General features: G+C 42.1%; 1 protein-coding gene across 1 annotated transcript in view; it reads right to left on the reverse strand.

The window, feature by feature from the left end:
* Positions 1–20,741, reverse strand: part of LOC308141652 (neurobeachin-like) — a gene marked incomplete at both ends in the record, with an annotated part of 240,698 nt that overhangs the window by 30,087 nt on the left and 189,870 nt on the right. The window contains 5 exon segments of the mRNA XM_080511859.1: positions 10,257–10,330; positions 10,333–10,368; positions 12,584–12,699; positions 13,226–13,328; positions 13,411–13,528. Of these exon segments, the coding sequence (XP_080367985.1) occupies positions 10,257–10,330; positions 10,333–10,368; positions 12,584–12,699; positions 13,226–13,328; positions 13,411–13,528 (447 nt within the window).

A 20,741-nucleotide genomic window follows, 5' to 3' on the forward strand; every position in this document is an offset into this window, starting at 1 on the left:
CTGCCTGAGTCAATCCTAGAAGTCATTATTATCCAAAAAATCAGTAATATAAAAGGTGTAATCTAATGTTTTAGTAAAAATCGACTTGGATTAGTTATCTTACAAAGGTGTGAGATACAAAAGCAATAGCGAGAATGTGGAAATAATATTAAAAACAAAATGCAGGATAACGTTGGTTTCACAAATTTCCTCCAGAGTTTACTTTCCGAAGGGAAAACCTCCAACTACTCATTATTAAATGTTATTTATTGCTCATACACCAGTTTTATCTAGTATTTATTTAGTATAGGAGAATAAATATAGACATATGTACATATAACTGGCGACTACCAAACTCCAAAAACCAAACTATTTATTCTCTGCCAGTCCTTTCACGTTCTTGACATGACAGTGCTAACCACTAATCCACCGTACCACCCAAAGAAAAACATGTTTTCCCAGTATGAGGTAGAACTGGTTACTGGTTACAAAATGAAAACAGCGTCACGCCTGAAAACATCAGGAATCATAAATAATAAATAATACTCATTGGAATGACTGTTTCCTAATTATTGTGAGAATATAAAAAAAACATAATAATCGTTGCTGCTTTTACTCGCCATCCATCCAAACGCTTCGTACTCGGAGCCAAACCTTGGATAATGTGGTTCATTATTTCTGCCACAGCCACAGTAATAACTTTATTATTATTCTGACACCATCGCTGGGCTTTCGCCCTTTGGCAGCTGTTTCATTTTCATGTGTTCTTAAGGCAACAAAATTACTCCCATTAAACGTGCTTTTAGTGGGGAATAAATTGCCTTCTCTGCCTTTTCAATCACCTTTTTTCCAATATGAGAGCCTCAGAGGCATATTGGCAGTCAATATTAATATACTCAGAACCAGTGAATCAGTGACACGGGGGGGAGGAGGGGGGGGGGTGCTGGTAATGTAATCAATGGCAGCTTTTCTACCTGAGAGCTGCAGCCGAGAGGTCAGGGGGAATAAATAAACCGGCTTCAGGGTGACGCCTGAAATAAAGACACTGATTCTAACATTATTAAAAAAAAAAAAAGGTTATGTTTTTGGCGAGCTCTGCTCTGCACTGCGAGGATTACCGTTCCGTCTGTGGGTGGCACGGCACACATTCCTGAAGCTCCAAGTCAAAACTAAATGGACTTTCTCTCTTTTTTCTTTCCCCCCTTTCCTTAAAATTTAATGGCAGTCCACATCAGCGTTAGCACAATTGAATAGACTGAAAGAGAAGTTTATTGAGATCTGCATGGATTTATGGGGTGATAATAGCCTTGCATGTGACGTCCCGGCCCAGCTGGATCAGGGTGCAAGCCACAAGATGTCTCGCACGCCGTAAAACCGCTGCGAGTGTGACTAATGCAGGTTTAGAGCTGCACAAGAGAGCCAGGTGATGCACGCGGCTGAGAGGGAGGGCAGTCAAGAAATACAGCATGCAGGTAACAGTGATGAGGATGATTAAAAAAAAAAAAAAAAAACCTAATGTTTTGATTTATAAAAATACCCGTGACATGAACTAAAACAAGCACAAAGAGTATGTAGAAACATATTAGAGGCCGATACTGAATTTTAAACATACAACATGTAACTCCACTTTTATTAACTACCTCCTGTTTGTCTAGACATCCTGGATGAGACACCAAATAAAAAGGGAAAGTATCCAAGAAGTAGCCCTTTGTTAAAAACACCAATAAGTGGATCTATATGTTAATATCTAAATGCCTTTATGGGTTGTTTGAAGAGTAGAGCAAAAGTAACATGGTTTTTTATTATATTCTTCAGTCTGAGTTGTAATCATGTTAGTTTTATAACTAAACTCCTGTAGGATAGTGGTTAGTTTGCTCCTCTCACATTGAGAAGTCCCCCGGGTTGAGCAACGCTCAAGTTTTCTCCAGATATGTCTTTTTCCTCCCGAAGCCCCAAAACCCTTCATATGAGGTAAACTGGTGGCTCAGAATGGCCTTTAGGTTTGAAAGTGTGACACCAGTGATGGACTGGTGGTGAAGAGATGTAAGCCAGCCCAGTTGGGGTTGTTACAGAGCGGATATACGGTACGCCGAACAAAAGCCCTGTTTACACGTTTTCAAGTGAAAACTTTATACACGACAATGGTGCTTGAAGCAACTGAAAAGGCAATACTTCGACCCTGTTTCTGTGGAAATGGTGGGAAAACAGAACTTTTTGGAAAACCTACTACTGCCCAAATGCAGTAAATATTTAAGTAGGTGGACAATAACAACAACGGCTGCCTCCAGAGTGGATGTGGTCAAAAACCATCTGTTTTTACTTGAATCATTTTCACCTCCATGTGGACAAACTCCCGACAACCCCGGCTATGAATAAATAAAACAGTTGCAATAGTGCAAATAAAGCAAATCCAATGTGTAATTTTACAGATTGGTGAAGTTTTAATGTGAAAATATTGACTGAACTATAATTTTGATAATGAATTCCAGAAAAGATTGCACCAAAACACAGGGCACATGAGAAAGTTCCTTTCACTTCGGAGTTCTGCATACACATTATAATGATTGTTATAGTTCCTGTTGGAAGTGTTAATAAGACATTAAGCTCATTCTTAGTGTAATAACACTCACTGACATTAGAAGTCCACACATATTGTACCTTTTGAGTCATTAATCTACAAAATCCATTTGAATTGGACAATGCTGCTCGAGAAATGAGATGAAATAATTACAAATCTCCACTTCCATTGAGTCCCACCACTATTAAACACACCAACAGACAAAGTGAAGGAAACGCTGTTCTTCTGCATTGTGGTGTTAAATTTAACTTTCTTAATGCCTCTACTCTCAGTATTAAACTATCATGCTGAATGTGTTTTATCCCTTTTAATAAATCTCATAAACCCGGATCCAGTCCACAGCTTTTAGAAAAAAGATTTTATTTTTGACATTCAGCCATAAGGTTTTGAAGCTGCTTCAAAAAACAAAAAACAAAAACATGAACAAAATTGCTACAAATAACATACTGTGATTAAAAAAAACATTCTGCTGGTGTGGCTTTATCACCATATTCTTGCACAGTTGTATTTCCTGAACAGTTGCAGCTGCAGTTGTAATTAAAATCAACGCTAATTAAACTCTCAGCACAGTGATTCTGCAAAACTACACTGCCGCCTATTATTTGAGAGAAGTGTTTGTCTAAACTGTGACGCTTCCCTCTAGCAAGTCTGTCAGATTCTGAAGTTTACATCTAAAAGAAAGTGTGTGAAAATGTAATGGAGTGATTAAAGCCAGACTTGAACTTCACTACTTCCAGAGTGTGTCTGACTGCCAACACGATGCACAGCTCCGGAAACACAGGACAGAGAAACCTGGCTAATGAAGCTCCCACCGTGTTTTTCCTGGGAGGTTTCGGGTATGAAGTAAATTCCTGCCTCTCGATTAGCACTACTTAGTAGTCCGTGCATCTATATACACATATCGGCACGTTCCCCCGCCTGCTGCCTCGTCCACAGAAGCGTATGATGCATTACATGATTAATCAATCTTTATTAATAGAGCATTTTTCTGACAGTTTGTGTATTTCAAGGTGCTTTATGAGTGATTGATGAAGACATTTAAAGACATAAATCACATGCACCTGTAGGCGCTCACATGAACACACACGTAATATCAAGCCGACACAATACAATGAAATGTACTGATCAAAGCACACCTGGAATTGTTAAATAAAAGGTGAGCACTTTAATTTGTTTAAAAATAGAAGTACAAATATAGAATTTTTGTAATAAAAGTTCAAATCTGTATGTGTGAGAGGAACAAGAAGGCCTATAATACCAGAGGTCTTCAGCCACCCTGTAGCAGCTCGACTAAACTTTTTGAAAATTCTGTATGAACAAACATTTTGTTTTCATTTTTTTATTCTATTTTCATATTGCACTATTTCTCAAAAAGCATCCTCGTCGCGTGGCTGAAAATAGATTTGTATAAAAAAAAATGTAAGGACTAAAACAGCTGGGATTGTTGAAAATAGTTAAAAGTACTAAAAGGGGAAAAAAATAGCAAAATTAATAGTAAAATCACTAAAAACATAACTGTAGAAAAAGGTTAATATCGCTGATGTAGCGAAAACAAATAAACAGCAGAAACAGCCAAAATGCAAAAAATGACTAAATTACCTAAAATGGCTAATGTGGGGAAAAAAATCTATGAAAGGGAGAGAAAAAAAAGGCGAAACTTCAATTCAAAATTGTAGTTAAGCTCAGTTTACACAAAATTTCAAATAAGTTTCGAGTTTCCACTGCGAGGTTTTGAAAACGATGCTCTTTTTCATGTGGTTACCATGTTGGACCACTAGTAGGTGCTGTTTTTGTAGCGAAACCACACACACATGCATGTAGAGAATAGAACGCTATAAACATTAACAATACGTGGGAGCCGTGACACTCTGGAGGCCATTGTTGTTATCGTCCACCTACTCACACGCATGGAGAAAAAGCACTTACCGTTACTGTGCTGCACTACACAGTAGCATCATTTAGAGATAATGACCTTTTTTTTTTGGCCCCAGGCAAATTTTATTTGGTGTAAAATCACAAAAGGTTTGGTCTTTTAGTGATTTTTATAAAGATATACACAGTCAAAAATATATAATTATATAGATCAGAAACTTGTCAGCTAATACGGGCACTACATAAATACCAACAGCATCTCTTTGAACTGGAATTACTCATTCCATAATGAAAACCTGCAGTACGGCCAAAATATGAGGGAAATGAATGATTGATTTGCCATTTAATGAGAAATAAAAAGGTATTCATGAGAAGACGGCCTCCGTGCTCCCATCACACCCAACATCTGTTGATGAGCCGAAATCAGGCTTTTCTTACTTCAGCTGGACCGGGAATAATCACCTGCTCTCTTTTCCCTGCGTCGCTCGTCATACTGATCACGAGATACGAGACCATGACAACAAGTGCTTCAGACAGCGCCGCACTTTCTCCTCTCCGAGTTCATTACTCGCGTAACACCTGACCCCGGTGAAATACATCAACACGACTAAACAAAGTATGATCAAACCTGGATTCGGCTTCACGTTCAATCAGCGTCATTTCTGCTGCTGCACTCACGAAGGTTGAGGAAACGGTGCGCGAGCGTGCAGAGCGCGTCTCCGTTGGTTTGGTTACAGCCCAGCTACCTCCCAAAGAGACGCATATTGCATTTTATATTTCAGAAGAAATCACATTACAGTATGCCGCTGCTGTCAGGAGGAGTCGCAGTCGTTTTGGTCCGCCTCGTCAGAGCCCGGGCCGCATGCAGCTCCAGTCTGAGGGGATCAAGTTGCTCCGACTCAAGATAAAGCAGATGTGCTCCCAAACAACCTGACTGGAGAGGACGGCAGGGTGAAGGAGGCTCCATTACGGAAAGAACATCACGGTGTAAAGGCCAAAGTATCTCTGAAAGTTTGTGATGCTCTGCTGCCAAGCTTTAAGAAGTGAAGTAAACTTCATGCTTGAGAGAGTGACTCTGCAAAATCAGTCAGATTTATATAATCTCACAAAGTCAAGACATGTGGAATTTACTGTATATCCTCCTTCTGCTTAATCATTTTCATTTCTGCTGATTCAAATAAATATGTCGAAGAAACCAACTGAACCAACTGTTCCATTGTTTTTTGCGTTTCAGTTCAACAACAGATTCACGTTTACACTGCAACGTTTTGAAAATCATGCCCGGTTATAGGATAGTCTAGTTATCATGCCAGGGGACGAGTTGCTGTTGTTGGCGAGTGCATGGACGTTCGTATGGACACAAATCGGATTGCAAGTTCAGAGGAACTATTTACTATGGTTGTGGTGAAATGCACAGCAGCAGTAGCAGCAGTAGCAGCAGCAGTAGCAGTAGCAGCAGCAGTAGCAGTAGCAGCAGCAGTAGCAGTAGCAGTAGCAGCAGCAGCAGTAGTAGTAGTAGTAGTAGCAGTAGCAGTAGCAATAGCAGTAGCAGTAGCAGTAGCAGCAGCAGCAGCAGCAGCAGTAGCAGTAGCAGTAGCAGTAGCAGTAGCAGTAGTAGTAGTAGCAGTAGCAGTAGCAGTAGCAGTAGCAGTAGCAGTAGCAGCAGCAGCAGCAGTAGCAGTAGCAGCAGTAGTAGTAGCAGTAGCAGTAGCAGCAGTGTTTCCGCCATCTACATGGAGTCTGAAGCTGACTGTTTCAGGAAAATAGTTTTTCCCGTTGGCACGGCGACAGAGGCTGAGCATTTTCAAAAAGTTCCACCTTGGGAGCTGTTTTCAGTGGCTCTGAGCACCGTTGTCAATGAAACGCAAATCCAAAATGAAAGTTTAGCATTTTCGCTTTGAAAACATTTTGTTGCTTCACATAGTTTATTTTATTAAAACTTGAGTATAATAGAAGCCAAAGCTGTAATCAACACATTTATTATAGTGTTGCTTTTTATTCTATGTGCACCACAATAAGACATTTATTACGTCAGATTATTCTAATACATGAAGGTGTAATCAAGTTATTAAAGCTGTTAAATACATTTTTTTTACACGTCAAAAACGCCTAAACTTTTATTACAAATCAAACACAAATGTACTTCTGTCGGGGACGACTTGCCTTTTTAACATTATATTTCACCAAAGTTTTCCCAGCGACACACTAAAATCAGAGTTTGTTACGAGGACGAGCATCTGCTCTTTTCGCTTTCTTAAGCAATTAAACACATTTCTGTCACATCATTTAACAGCTATGAGGAAGATCAGCTTCCCGCTATCTATCATCCGCCTGTCACTCCACCACCGAATAATCATTAGAATCTAATAAAACACTTCACCGCATGAATGTATCTGACACACAACTATGCAGGCCTGTGGCCCGGCGGCGGTTCACAGCTGACTGGACGTTCAGCCGGCAGGTAATTGTAGGTGTGTGCAGGTTTGGGGAGGACAGCGTTCTGGGAGAGCAGCAGGCGGAAACAATCCCGTCAGTCAAGTGTGAAATGAGTCAGAAGTGTGGGAAAAGGAAGCTTCTCAAATTATGCAACAACAGCGAGCGTGACATATCACGAGACTGAGAATGACGCTGCAGCCTGGAGATCTGGTTTATCTTTTTCAAGCTCGTCGAGCGACGAACCATAAACTGAGAAATCGGAAAAATAATTTACTCTAAGAAGCGTCTTATTGCAAACTTTATCTCTTTAGTGGCGAAACTAGTGGTCGAGGAAATTTATTTTAACTGCAGTTGCTCCAGCATTGCACATTAAACCTATTTAATATTTGATAACTTTCACATTTCTTCAGTAACTTAGCAACCACCACAGAAAACAGGGAAAAATAAGCTGTGCAATATTGAGAAATCTGTTGGTTCTGTACAGATGTTTGAGATTTGAGTAAATAATGACAAGACGTGACACTTTTGCTTTAAAATATTCATATTTTCACTTAACCACTCAAGTGTTTTGTCCATTGGCTTTTAAAAATTCATCTTTCACTCAGCAAGCGCACCTGATTGATAGTTTCATTTTTCCGAATATTGTGATAAAATGTGAAGAACTGTGACACTGTATTCAATCACAGACTATTTGTCAGCCTTTGTTGTAAATAACTCATGACATTGTTGGACTGAATGAGAGTTTATAACTTCTAACTGGAGCAAAGTGAAACATATTTAAAATTATGACACTTTTATTAAAGCGATTATCATTAATTATGTGTAATTTTGGTCAGTTTTCTGCTTTCACTACCTAATTTACTTTTTTTTTTTAAAACACGCTTACTGACATGAATTTATACTTTTGTGACTTTAAAAAGTGTTGAGAGGGTCAACATACCCCCCCACCCCCCCCCCCCCCCCATTCTAGTCTATTCTGCTTGTAATTTTTTATCACACTGGATCCAGAACTGATCTCCGTTCACTGTGATTAAAGGTACATCATCAGTTAATGGAGTAAAATGGAATAAAACTATTTTCAAATCTAATCAAAAGCAGCCACCACTTCTAATATACAGAGAAATAAATGCCACATTTCCTGTATTCTCAAAATAAAACACATTTTTGTCCATGGCTGCATGAAAGGCAATGAATTTGTCAACAAGTATTAGTCAACAGATTTTACTTAAAGCCATAGTAAATATAAAACACCTGAAACAGTTGTGATTGTGCACATTATTTTCCATTGTACATGTACATTATTTGACTTCAAGCAAACATGAAGGAGTTAAACTCTGTTTTCTATCATTTTTAGACCTCTGATAGTGCATCAGGTTAAATCGTGACCTTAAGCATGAAGCAGGCGACTCATCTGGTGTAAAAAGTAGTTCCTACGAAGCTGAACAAACTATCCCATTATCCTAATAATAAAGAAAATACCACCACAATGAAACCACCTGCCTCCTGAATCACAACCTGATAGCAATCTCATTTTGCTACCAAAACACATGTTTGGCATCACAATATTAGAAAGTGTTATTGTCTTTATTTACCAACCACACAGCCAATGTGTTGGCACATCCTCAGGACACACACCTCCAGCAGACACGCCCAGCCACACACACACCACCAACAGGTCTCCAGACACTGTGCAGCTACCACTGATCCATAATTGAACAAAAGGGGCAGACCAAGCAGAGAGGACGAGTGCAGGGGGCCTCGGTCTCCTCCCTGCCACGCTGGCTGTGAACTTTTTGGAGGTAAGAGCCCCGGGGGGTCCAAGGACAACTGTCAGGAGACACAGGCTGTGAACTCATGCTAATGAAGAATACATAACTGTCTCCCCGGGGCGGGAGGGAGGGAGGGGAGGGAGGGAGGGCCGCAACATGGCACAGCCCTGATCACCCTTTTTCAACACACACATAAACAACACACACAAACACATAAACACATCTCTGTGCACCGTGAAGGTGGACAATTTCAGAAACATATCTATCTATCTATCTATCTATCTATCTATCTTATCTACCTTATCTATCTATCTATCTATCTATCCATCGTTTGGAGCTGAGAAGGGAAATCGAGGCTCTCCGCCGGTGCTCTGAGGAAAATGAGTAGGAAGGAGGCAGCGATGGAGTGAGTGAGTGAGTGAGTGAGTGAGAGAGAGAGAGAGAGAGAGAGAGAGAGAGAGAGAGAGAGAGAGAGAGAGAGAGAGAGAGACAGAGAGAGAGACAGAGAGAGAGAGAGAGCTCAGACAGGAATGCGACTTTTTCAGGTCAGTGAGCTGCAGTGTGTATGAGCGAGGTGGAAATAGAGTCAGAGAGAGAGAGAGTGAAAGAGGGGGGGGGGGGGGGGGTGGTAAACCAGTAAACCAGGCAAACACAGTCTGTGGTGGAGTGAAGCGCTGCTTTTTCTCCTTCCAGTCAAAGACACAAGTCTGGACTTCATCTATCAGGGCTGAGGGGCATTATGGGTATTATATCTGACCTGTTGTGATGCGGCAGCATGGGCGAGTACAAACTTCAAGTACCACAGAGACATTGCAGTGAAGCCAAACACTCATTTCCAACATAAAACAGTCAGATCCTTCAAAACAGTTTCCTCGGTCTGCTTTGGATTATTCTCCTGTTATCCTGTTTTGTTTTCCCCTAACATGTGAATATCTAGAATCAATTCCTCAGGGTGGGAACAACTACAAAAAAAAAAAAATCAATTATTACTTATCAGCATTCAGCAGATCATGATGAGAGAAGCTTGCATATGTGTGTGTGTGTGTGTGTGTGTGTGTGTGTGTGTGTGGGGGGGGGGGGGGGGGGGGCTGTTGTGGTGAAGATTCAAATCTAATTACATTGAAATTGTTGATAATATTACAATCATCAGATTGCACTTCAGATTAACTTTCTATTGTTTATTGTGTTTAACGCATTGTTGTTGCTTAACCATGTGTATTTCTATTTCTATTCTGCCTTTTATTTTGATACTCTACATAATGAACTGTTATCGCACTGCAGACTAAAACAGGATATCTTGTGTCCTGCCATCACATCTCCAGCCACCTTTTTCATCATTATTGTCTTCAATACAGAAACTGCAAAGCTCCCGTAAGAAGTAGAGCAAACTGCACAGACAATTCAGAGGAACAAATAAAAAAAAAACAAAAAAAAAAAACTCTTGGACTAAACTTGCAGTAGGTGTTTGAGTGCGTTTTGTTACTAAAACAGTATTTTCCACTTCAGGAGGCGAGGCTGCGCATGATTCCTTTCCCAGCGAGTACCATATCGTTTTACAATCCGACTCTTAATAAGGAAATCCCCTCTCCCGTCCTCTCGCTCGGCTCGGAGGCCCTCCGTACCTTCGACAGATCTCTGAAGTTCCCCGGCAGGGTCAGGTCCAGCTCCTCGGAGTCGTAGTTGGTGAGGACCCAGGAAAGACCGGGTACTGGTTCAGGTCATTGTACGTCCTCCCTAGACGCACGGAGCAGACAGAAATCTGTGAGTGATGAAGGGGCGAGAAGGGAACATTGGGGGGGGGGGGGGTTGAAGGCAAGGCAGGGTACACTGGAGGCTTGGGTTACGTCGGGGGAATCGACATGAAGCATTCCTACAAGCCTCAATCAGACGGACTTCCTCTCATACTTCCACCAGGGAAACATATACACTGATAGCAGAGAGTGTTTTCTGTGCTTCTCATAACTTTCCCCCCGCTGAGTGTACTTCACCGAACGACTCTGGGAGTAACATTAAGCCCGACTTTGAGTTATAAAGAACACAAGTCCCTCTACATAGCGGGGAGGAGTGGATGTAATTACAGACGTACAGATTCTTCAGCGTCCTCCACAAGCAGAGATATGATTTTCAGATGGAATAAAGTGTCATGTGAAATCCATGGGAAAAAAAAAATAAAAAAAGCTAAAAGCATGTTCCACGTTGTCATTAATGCTCTAAGTTTCCCTTTGAAGACGACACTGATACGGCTGTGAGGTCAGGCTCTGGCCAGTTGTAATCCGCCACCGTTGTAGAGGGATTTGTTGGTATTTTTTTTTACCGTTGGCCGTAAATCAAGCACAAAACATCGGCTCCAGGGAAAAACTGGACGTTTAAAAGTTTTTCTCTCCATAAAAAGAATAAAACCCATTTCAGCTGTGAGGGGGGACATAAAGACAACTTTTATGACGCCCCAAACTTCACATCTCTCTCATTTATTTCAATGTCAAACAGACATGGTGTGGACACAGCCGTCCTGTAACTAACATCTATCAATATCATACCTGAGACTATTTTTTTTTTTAATTCAACTATATTCCACCTTAAGACCCACATTTCCCAGACCACAATGCCCCAGAGTGGTAGTTAGCACTAATACTAACAATGTCTGATGTGGGAGTCTGGGTTTGCATGTTCACAACTTATAGTGTGAAAACCATGATGGGGGCGTGGTATGCAAAGACAAGTTGTTGCTTAGTGTGAGACAAAGATGAGCAGTGAAGGGAGTTGGAATTCTTCTGAAGTACTTCCAAAATGTATATTACAGAAGATGCGATGCCAGTGAAATCATAAATATCCTCAGAGCGAAGCAAGGCAATGGTCGGAATAATGCCTTATTTTCTGACACCTGTTATCAGTGCTCGTACCAATCCAGCAGGTCGTGCTTCAGCGGCAGGATGGCGCTGAAGGGTCTAAAAGCGGCTGAGGAAGTGAAAACATTTGACAGACAGGTGAGTGAGAAGGAGTCTGGGGGGGGGGGGGGGGGGGGGTGAAGCTAGAGAGCATAATTATCCGGGTTAATGCCACACGGTGAAAAAAGGAAGCAGCAGGCTGAGCGTGGAGGAGGAAGAGCCCGGCGTTGCTGTGGTTTAGATCCGCTGGTGCCGAGGCTATGAGTTGGGGGGTGGCAGGATGTTAATAACAGTGGAATAGTGTTTAATTAGAAGACCTCTCCCCATTCGCACCTCTTCCCAGCACTTCACCCCCCCCCCCCACCCCCCCCCCCCCGCCTGTCTACCGTCTCTACACTATTCTGACATCCCTGGCAGCCCGGGTCATTACCGGGTTTTTTTTTTAATGAATTTTGGGCATGTTTTTCTGTCTGCCTTACATCTAATTAGCTGACAATAATGTATCGAACCTCAAGCACGGGCTAAATATAAATATGCATGGATATGCAGCGAGAGGGAGAGGATGACACCTCTCTGAGCGCGGCGGCGGCGTGCAGTCGCTCTTGCCTTTCCTGTTAGTTGCAGTTCAGATCAGAGGAGTCGACAACAGAACCTTTCAACTCCGCAGACACATGCGTGTACACTCTCACAAAGCCAGGCAACTAATTATCTGGCAAAAAAAAAATAAAAAATCTGCTGCGCCTGCTCTTTGCTTCAAACAGGAACAGTGAAGTGTACCTCGTTGTTGCAACCGCTTATGGCTTATTCCGTGGATTCTTAAACAAATACGACATACCTGAGGCCACTTACAGTGTGTTTCCACCAACACTGACACATAAAGATTATTGTTCATGATGGCGTGAAAAGTTTCACATAGATAGCAGGATTAGACTTTACACTTTCACTGAATAAGGAAGGGGAAAGAAGATCTGGTTCTGTGTAACCGATGGCTGAAAAAAATACATAAAATGTGAACACAAAATTTCCATTTCTTCAGGATAAACTTTTACTCTGGAGATCCTTACCTGCTATGGTGTTGAGAAACATGAGGTACTCAAAGTTGGAGATTTCTCTCCTCTGCCAGCGCTGGGTCATGTTGGAGGATTTAAACAGCTGCCGTGGGGTGGCCAGGGAGATACGCCTGGAAAAAAAAAACACCCAAAAAAAACCATTTTAGCTATGAAACAACACACAGTTGGATTTAGTTGCCGGTACATGTATTTTGAATCACATATTCTTTCCAGAAAATTTGGGAAAAACTCAATCTGGAGAGCTTAAATTAAACAGTTCATTCCCCGAGTGCTAATTCAAGTAAATCTGCTTTGTTTCCCATCTAAATATAGATGATTGTTGATTTCGCAACAACCTATAAAGAGGGCTGTTAGCACCACGGGGTCTAAGGGGAATCTATGCTTTTCCTCGGTGGTCATTGACCAGGCCGCAGAAGTGTTGTATAGAGTCTTCTGTCAGAGAATTAGGTCAGTTCAGTCGGGGTCAGTGCACATCCACTTCAATGAGTGGAGCGTTGGGACCTCAAATGATTCTGCTGCAGGCCAGGCTGCAGCCATGCACGACCACACAAAGACGGATGAGGAAACAATGGCCATAAAGGGGGAAAACACATATTTAAGTGTTATGATTTTCCTTTTATTAGCTTTGTGTCCCACCTGGCCTGTGGGAGTCCATAGCTGGTACCCACTCCCACCCTGGGCAGACTGTACACCACCTTCTTCACTATGGCCTGGTCTGGAAAGTTGAACATGACCGATGCTGCAAATGGTAGAAAACACCAATCAATGATATAATCGGCAAAAGAGTGAACAACGAATGCTCCGCGTGGTTTTGAACTTACTCCTGTTTGCCATGAACACCTCCATCGCAGTATTCTGCAGGAGGTAATGTCTGGTGAAGACTGCACGTATCTCACTGAACATCCACTTCCCGTGTAAACCTTCAGTGTAGGCTAACACCTGAATGGACAGAAAGAAGGAGAAGAGAAAGGTTTGTGTGGTGACTATTAGATAACATATGCCGACGTAGGTTAGATTGTTAAAGGAAGTAATTAGCTTTTCATTTCAATGGGTTTATTATCATCTTTGTATACATATCCCCCAAAAATCAAAAACCAAACAAAGAAATACAACACAAAACTATCATGACAAATAAAATAGGAATAAGAAAAGTATCAGGGTCAATAAATATAGGCCAGCAACATTATTTCTTTGATTTCTTTGGGTGTCAGACACTGATCTCAGCCAACGGAAAAACTAACATGTACCAAGAGTGCATGCCACTGGAAGAACATGCAAACTGCTGATAGACGGTCCCTATTAAGCAGGAACCTTCTGTGTAGCCTAGTATTTACCATTCTTCCAATGTTTTATTGTAAAAACAACATGGAAACTGTTTCTATATGACAATTCTGGTTTATTGACACCACAAGTAAGCATTTACTATTATTCACTATCTACTTTGTTACTGTACGACTGTTCACTTTTACTCCTCGTCTCCACCTAATGGCTCGTTCCTTGTTTTAACCTTTATGATTCAGAGTTACAGTGAAAGGATTAAAACTATTGACGGAGGCTGGAGCTACGGAGTTTGAAGAAGTTAGTAACTTTATGAACTTGATCCCTCACGTTAAATTAATCACGGGGTCATTGCAATAATTGACACCTGAGGCTTCATGTTACTGTTTCAAAGGTTCAAATTTTCATATTAAGCCCAACTAGGCTGAAACTGATTGTGTGTTGATTAAAATAATTTAGTTTCTGACTGAAAACTACAACACAACCATGATTTATGTTGTTGTTAATAATTAAAGTGGTATTTCCACACTGAAATAGTGTCACAAGAACAATAATCATAAAGTCTGTGTGCGATTGTGCATCAATGTACTTGATGCACGATTAAAAGGCATAATTTATCAATGAGTATTTTAGTGTTTGAAAACCTTTACAAAACTTAATTTTCATCCTTTTACTAGTTTTAATTTACCTAAAGTCTTGTTGACACAAGTGTTTGAACCTCAGCTGAAGAATAACACGGAAGTTCTGACGCAAACTGTCCCTAACCTACTAAAGGCAGTTCTTAATGAGGCGTACAGGCTGGAGCGACAGCTGTAAATTGGACCTGGAGCCTCACCGGCCCAGTTCAACAGACGTATCCTTCCATTAAATTCAAATATTAAGTTGGAACAAGGAACGAGCAAAGCAACAGAGCCTATTTAATACCAATATGTTGCTGCCGGGTGGATTTCCATGAATATTTCACATTGTTTTAGTTGGGCGGATACACTCCCTAAGGCAATGCAAGTGGTCAAAAGGACAAAAAAGGAAAAAGAAGAAAAAGAAATAACAACCTCCTCCAGGTCAGCGACACATAAATAATCAATAAAAACCATCATGCCAAGAAAAGGAGAGCGCAGACAAAGAATCATTAGTGTATGCAGCACCGCGGGGACTGCAGGTCCACACACTGTAAAACCAAGACAGTTGTTCTGACAGGTGAGAATGGTCCCCGCACCCCCACCCCCCCCCATCTCACTTCCCTGTGACTGAACAATTTTGTCCGACAGTACGAGCCGGGGAGGAACCTCATCAACTCCCCAGGTTATAATCACACATAGGCGAGAGTGTGGGTGAGAGAGAATAAAGATATAACAGGGCAGTATGGAGGTGAGGCCCTACAGCTCAGCGTGTGTGTGTGCGTGCATGTGTGTGTGTGTGTGGGGGGTGACTGAGGTGGAGTGAGAGAGGAAAGCGGAGTGAGACGTCGGGTTCGGGTTAGGTCTGATGCTAATGCTCATTTAAAGCGGTGACAGGCTGGAAGAGTGCAGCGCGAGCCGGGCCGCCTTAATTTCTCCCTGGAATAGCTGGCGCCCGACCTCCCGCGCCACATCCAAAATCTCTGGAGCTCAATTAAAATTGGATTAGGTGGAGATGGTGGATGTGCGGCGCAGCATCTCCGGTGCTCTCCTGCCAGTAATGCCCCTGCTTGACACCTCTGCAACCCCCCAACTCAAACAGTTGTCATAGAGACAGCATGGCCCTGAGGAGGAGGCGGGTGGTGGAGGAGGAAGGAGGTGAGATGGAAGGACGGCTACGGGGTCTCGCATCTTTTACCCCCCCCCCCCACCACTCTGCAGCCAGATGTTGTGGGAGTCATCTTCTGAGTGCAATGCTGAGAGGCAAGTCATACAGATATGCATCACGGGAAGCCAGCAGCAGCAGCAGCAGCAGCAGCTCACTCCATGAAGGGACCGGCGAGCTGTTATTTGAATATTAAGACGTTACGATAGTCGAGGTGAATCTGAATTTATTATTTCAATCTCCCGGTGCCTTGGTGTGGCACACACTAAAACAACTTGCCGAGTAATAAAAACAGAGGTTTACAGGGAGGCTTCGCTCAAACAGACACTGTAACTGTACACATATATTGAAACAGCTGTAATTTTATCGCTTGAGATTGATCAGATTTCGGGGCTGGCTGTTTTCTGTTACCCGGCGAACGTGAAACGTTTTCGCTGCCGTGACAGAGCACAGGCCAAAAGGGCCCGGCTGTCAACAAAACAGAGGCTAAAGAGGAGGGGGAAAGAAAAAAAAAAAAAAAAGAGCTGATTTCAAACCGCCCAGATCAAGAAATTTGTCATAACAACAAAGCTTTGGTCTAAACTAACACGCAGGGGCCCCTGTAGACTCGGGGATTTGACAAAGCCCAGCCCCTCATTTTTTTTTTTTTTTTTGGGGAGGCCCAGCTGTAAAAAATGCCATTTAATGAACCTGTCTGCTGAAGCTGTCCCCTGCCTGTCAGAGGTGTCAGCCAGTGACAAGCGCTGGGGACGGCCGCCTCCAGTCACAGACAGGCCTGCCAGCTGGAGACTTCGGCCCCAATCTAATCACGCCACCAGGAAGGGACCGGCGCTCTGCTCTTGGTCTGTCACGCTCAGGGCTGGGGGAGCATGGAGGGCGGGTGGGGGGGGGGGGGGGGGGGTGAAGGGGGTCTGGTATGGCCGACAAGCGCAGCCTTTTGTTTCCACACAGGTCCTTGTATTGCAGGCTCATTAGGAGCCGCCGGCGCATGCGCCGCCCCTGCCAGATGCAGGGAGATGCACCTCTCCTCCATAATAGCCGTAATACAATTTAACGTCTCTGTCCTCCATTTCTTTCATTCCCCCCCCCCCCCCCCCCCCCCCCCTTCTCTTCCTTCCTTGATTTGACAGAGGCCAGGCGGCTTTCTGCCTGTGGAACATCAGAGGAGGAAAACGGAAAACATTGTGACAGATGAGATGAGGAGCGGCACAGGTGACACCAGCGTTTAGGCTGAAACTCATATATAATAACGTGCAGATGCTCACATCATGCTTATAGGCGATAGGACGCCGCTTCATGCATGGAAATAGATTCTAATCATATTTGACTTCCGAATAGCTTCACCCCTGTATTGACTGAGACACAATGACAGACGTTATTAATAAATCTAACGAAGTATTTTTTCTAAAACCTGATGCAATTTTCTCCCATAGCAAACAGCCCACGCTCTCCCGGCTGCATTTAGACTAAAGTGGGAAAATAACATAATTCAGTGAGACCTCCAAGCCAGCATGACTGATATATTTATATGAGACTGTGGAGCACAGTGACAACCCGGTATCACTGCACCTCTGCTTGCATTCTCCTCAGATTTGTCTAATAGGCTTCCGCTTTAAAGCCGCACAACTGCAACGGTCCCAGGCGGCCGGAGAGAACAGCGGAGTGGAGGAATAAAGGGGAGGATAGGAAGAGGCTGTTTCATTTTGAGTGATATGACTAGTCCCCCAGGAGCGAGAGGGATGGATTTCACACATGGCAATTTGGAGGATCAGCACACACTGCATATACTGTAGTCAATGGCTGACCTCAGGCAATCTGGGCCCCAACGTGTGAGGAGGCTGAAGACTCCGGGAAGCCAGAGAGAGAGAGAGCTCGTAAGAGTGAGCGAGGTAACTCGCAGTTAAGTGGAAGAGCAGCCAAAGACAACACAAGGGACCGGGTCACGGAAATCAAAACTGTCGGAAAGTTAAACCCGGCGCTCCAAAGGATGACGCTCTGTCATGTTGTTCATGTTGCTGTTCATGCTGAGGTGTTTTAGCTGTTTATTTATAGACAGTATTTTTGTATGCTGACCTGTCGAGACCCCGAATAAAACTGTAAAGAAGACAGATGCTTTGTTCTAATTGTGTTTGCCCTGCCGTGTTGTACAGAGAAAACTGAATAAAAAGCCTCACGTAGTGGGTGACATAGTAGAGGAGGTCATTTTCCTATTCCAAGGTTACAGGTTCGATCCACTATCTCTTTCTTGTCCACATGCCGAAGTCCACCTACGAGTCACCTTGCACGGCAGCCGTCTCCATTTCTAATGTGTGTGTATGTGATTAACAAACACAAATTTAACTTTTAACATTTTGATTCATACGTATAAAAGTAAAACACAATCAATGATCTCTTCATAAAACACATCTGCTAAATGCCACTATTGAACCTATATACGTATTTTAGAAGGAGGAAGTAAAAGTGACAAATACTCACATTCTAATATTTCTGAGTACTTTTTTCCAACTATGTAAATCTAACCAGAAATCAAAATGTAATGTACATGTGATTATAAATCCAAGCTTTAATATTCAAGCCTTTCGAGGAGCCATTTTGTAGATATTTCTTTCTTTTAGTAATTTATTTCCATTTACGAGGGAAAATTCCTGCGTTATATGTTTTAAACTTCATGGTTTTCCTGAGAAATGTGACTGAAGCTATTTTGTAAAGGTAAATTGAACTGACGGCAAAAAGTAAAGTGGTTAAAGAATATCTTTTGAGTAATTTGTATTTCTACTTGATTATTTCTTTTACACTTTTACATGCAATCGAGTACAATTCAGGCATTTTTTTTAACATGCATACAGGCAGTTTACGTTTATGGTACGTCAATCAGCCACACAGTTTATGGAAATGAAACCCCCAACTTTTCAAACTAGATTTAAAGAGGAATATTAGAAAATATCCTTGAAAGTATGGAAGTTTTAAAGTTCAAGTGACTCTAGTGACTGTGAAACGAAGCTAACAGCATCAAGTTTACCTCCTTAAAGTCACACAAACGATAAAGCTCTGCCACATGGCAACTATATGCCCAAATCCACACTTTTATTTCAGTGTGAATCCCTTTTACATCCAGTAAGAAATATATAATGTATGCATGAGCATCAAAGCCCGTTTCTCATATGATCCTTCCTTAATGTGACAACTGTTATGATGTGCGGAAACACAAAAATGTTAAAAAGATTCCCCGAGATTATGCGAGAGAGAGGGAGAGAAAAAATAAATCTGCATTCCACTTGGTTCCTCTCTGAGAGAAGCGTATCTCAACTTCAATAAAGTAGCAGACTCCTAATGCAGGTATTGGGGGGAAAACAAGATACAGATTTGCATAATCAGTGTCACTATACATTTGGGTGGTAGCTGGAGTGTGGCAAGATGACACAGCTCGGGTGCTCTGGCAAGACCAGTGGGATAAAGGAGATGAATATGCATTAAATATGCTGGCAGTTCACAGCCCCAAATGTCCAGCCAAGTTTGTCAATAACATTCATGTCAGGGATAGTATTTCACGCACATTAGCAGGCCCCGCAGCGCCGTCTCCCACACTGCCACGGTAGGACAGGTGGGAGGAGCCGCTTCCCCTCGTATGCAATCTCCCCTTAAAGAGTCAAGGCTCCGTCTGCACTGGAATGTAAAGCCCCGAGAAATGCAAGCGAAAAAACTGTAACTCAGACTTGTGGATTCCTACAGGAGAGATAGAAAGTCTGGCGTGAAGCCACACGATTCCTGCAGGAAGTTTGTGAGAGGTTGGCGGAAAAGGTGCAGTGAGGGTGTGAGAGTGTAGTATGAGGAGCGTGTGAGAGCATTTGCATGAAATGTGCATGCTTCTAATTATATACGTGTTATTATTTGAGGTAAAATATCTCAGGACATTAATTACAATTTCGACGTGCTACACAATCACGTAAGTAGAAAAAAACGCTGTTAAAACTGCAAATAATATAATACACATATTTAAAATATGTGCTTTACAAAGCTACACAATTAGGAATATTATGATAAAATCTTTTACAATGAATCAGTTTCACATATATGAATCTAATTTAGTTGCATTCCTTTCTCTTATTTTACCAGATTGGTGAAAAACATGTTTTTTTTTGCTCATGACCGAAAAATAGCTCTGCTACGTATCCCACAAATGCATTAAAAAAAAAAAAAAAATGTGGCCCCATTTGAAAGAGAAACCCACAAGCTATGCAAAAATAATCCAAGATGCATAAAATACTGATTGAAGTCAAGTGTGATCAGTTGTTTGTGCCGTGATCTATCCGATAATTAAAAGGGAGAATATTTGTCTTCTACAACTTAACAAAGTGAGTATAGACATGATGGTAAAAGTCTACAAAAACTATGTTAGTAAGTGAAGATGATTCACCAGCAGGCTGGACAAAACATAGAAAATAATGTCTTTTTTCCGAAGTGAGTAAAGCTGGGATTTATGACATTAACTGAAAACTCAGACTCAAGTGACAGGGGATGGCCCTCCGTCCTTTAACGCAACATCAAGTTGTCTTAATACCGTCTTCTCTCTTTATGCATCTTGATAGCAGTGCTACTGAAGACCGTGGTGTTATTTAGTTTGACTTATAGAATATTTTTACCTCCTTCCAACGAGAGTAACCATAATTACATATGATAACCAAAGAAAAACCTACATGTGGCATATGAATACAGTGTGTGTGTGTGTGTGTGTGTGTGTGTTGGGGGGGGGGGGGGGGGTCTGCAGACATACATGAACATACTTAGTCAGCATATCATCCAGATAAACAGCTTGAAGATACTTTGGCTAAGGAGCTTGGTGGAAGGGATGCAGTCATTTGGTGTTGGGTCTTTTCAGCAAGCTTTTCTAATGGGACGTTTTCGGGGACTTGTCAGCCTTTAAGATGACTGAAATCTTCCTGGCCTGGGTACCAGCTTCCTCTGGCTGCGGCTGAGACTGCCAAGCTGATCGCTTTAAATCCCACTTTTCTTTTTCTTCTTCCTCTTTTTTTTTTTTTTTCGGGTAGTGTGTGGGAGGAATAGGCGCTCGGAGCAAGACAGAGCCGAAGAGAAA

The sequence above is a fragment of the Blennius ocellaris genome (genome assembly GCF_963422515.1).
Source record: "Blennius ocellaris genome assembly, chromosome: 2".
NCBI lineage: Eukaryota > Metazoa > Chordata > Actinopteri > Blenniiformes > Blenniidae > Blennius > Blennius ocellaris.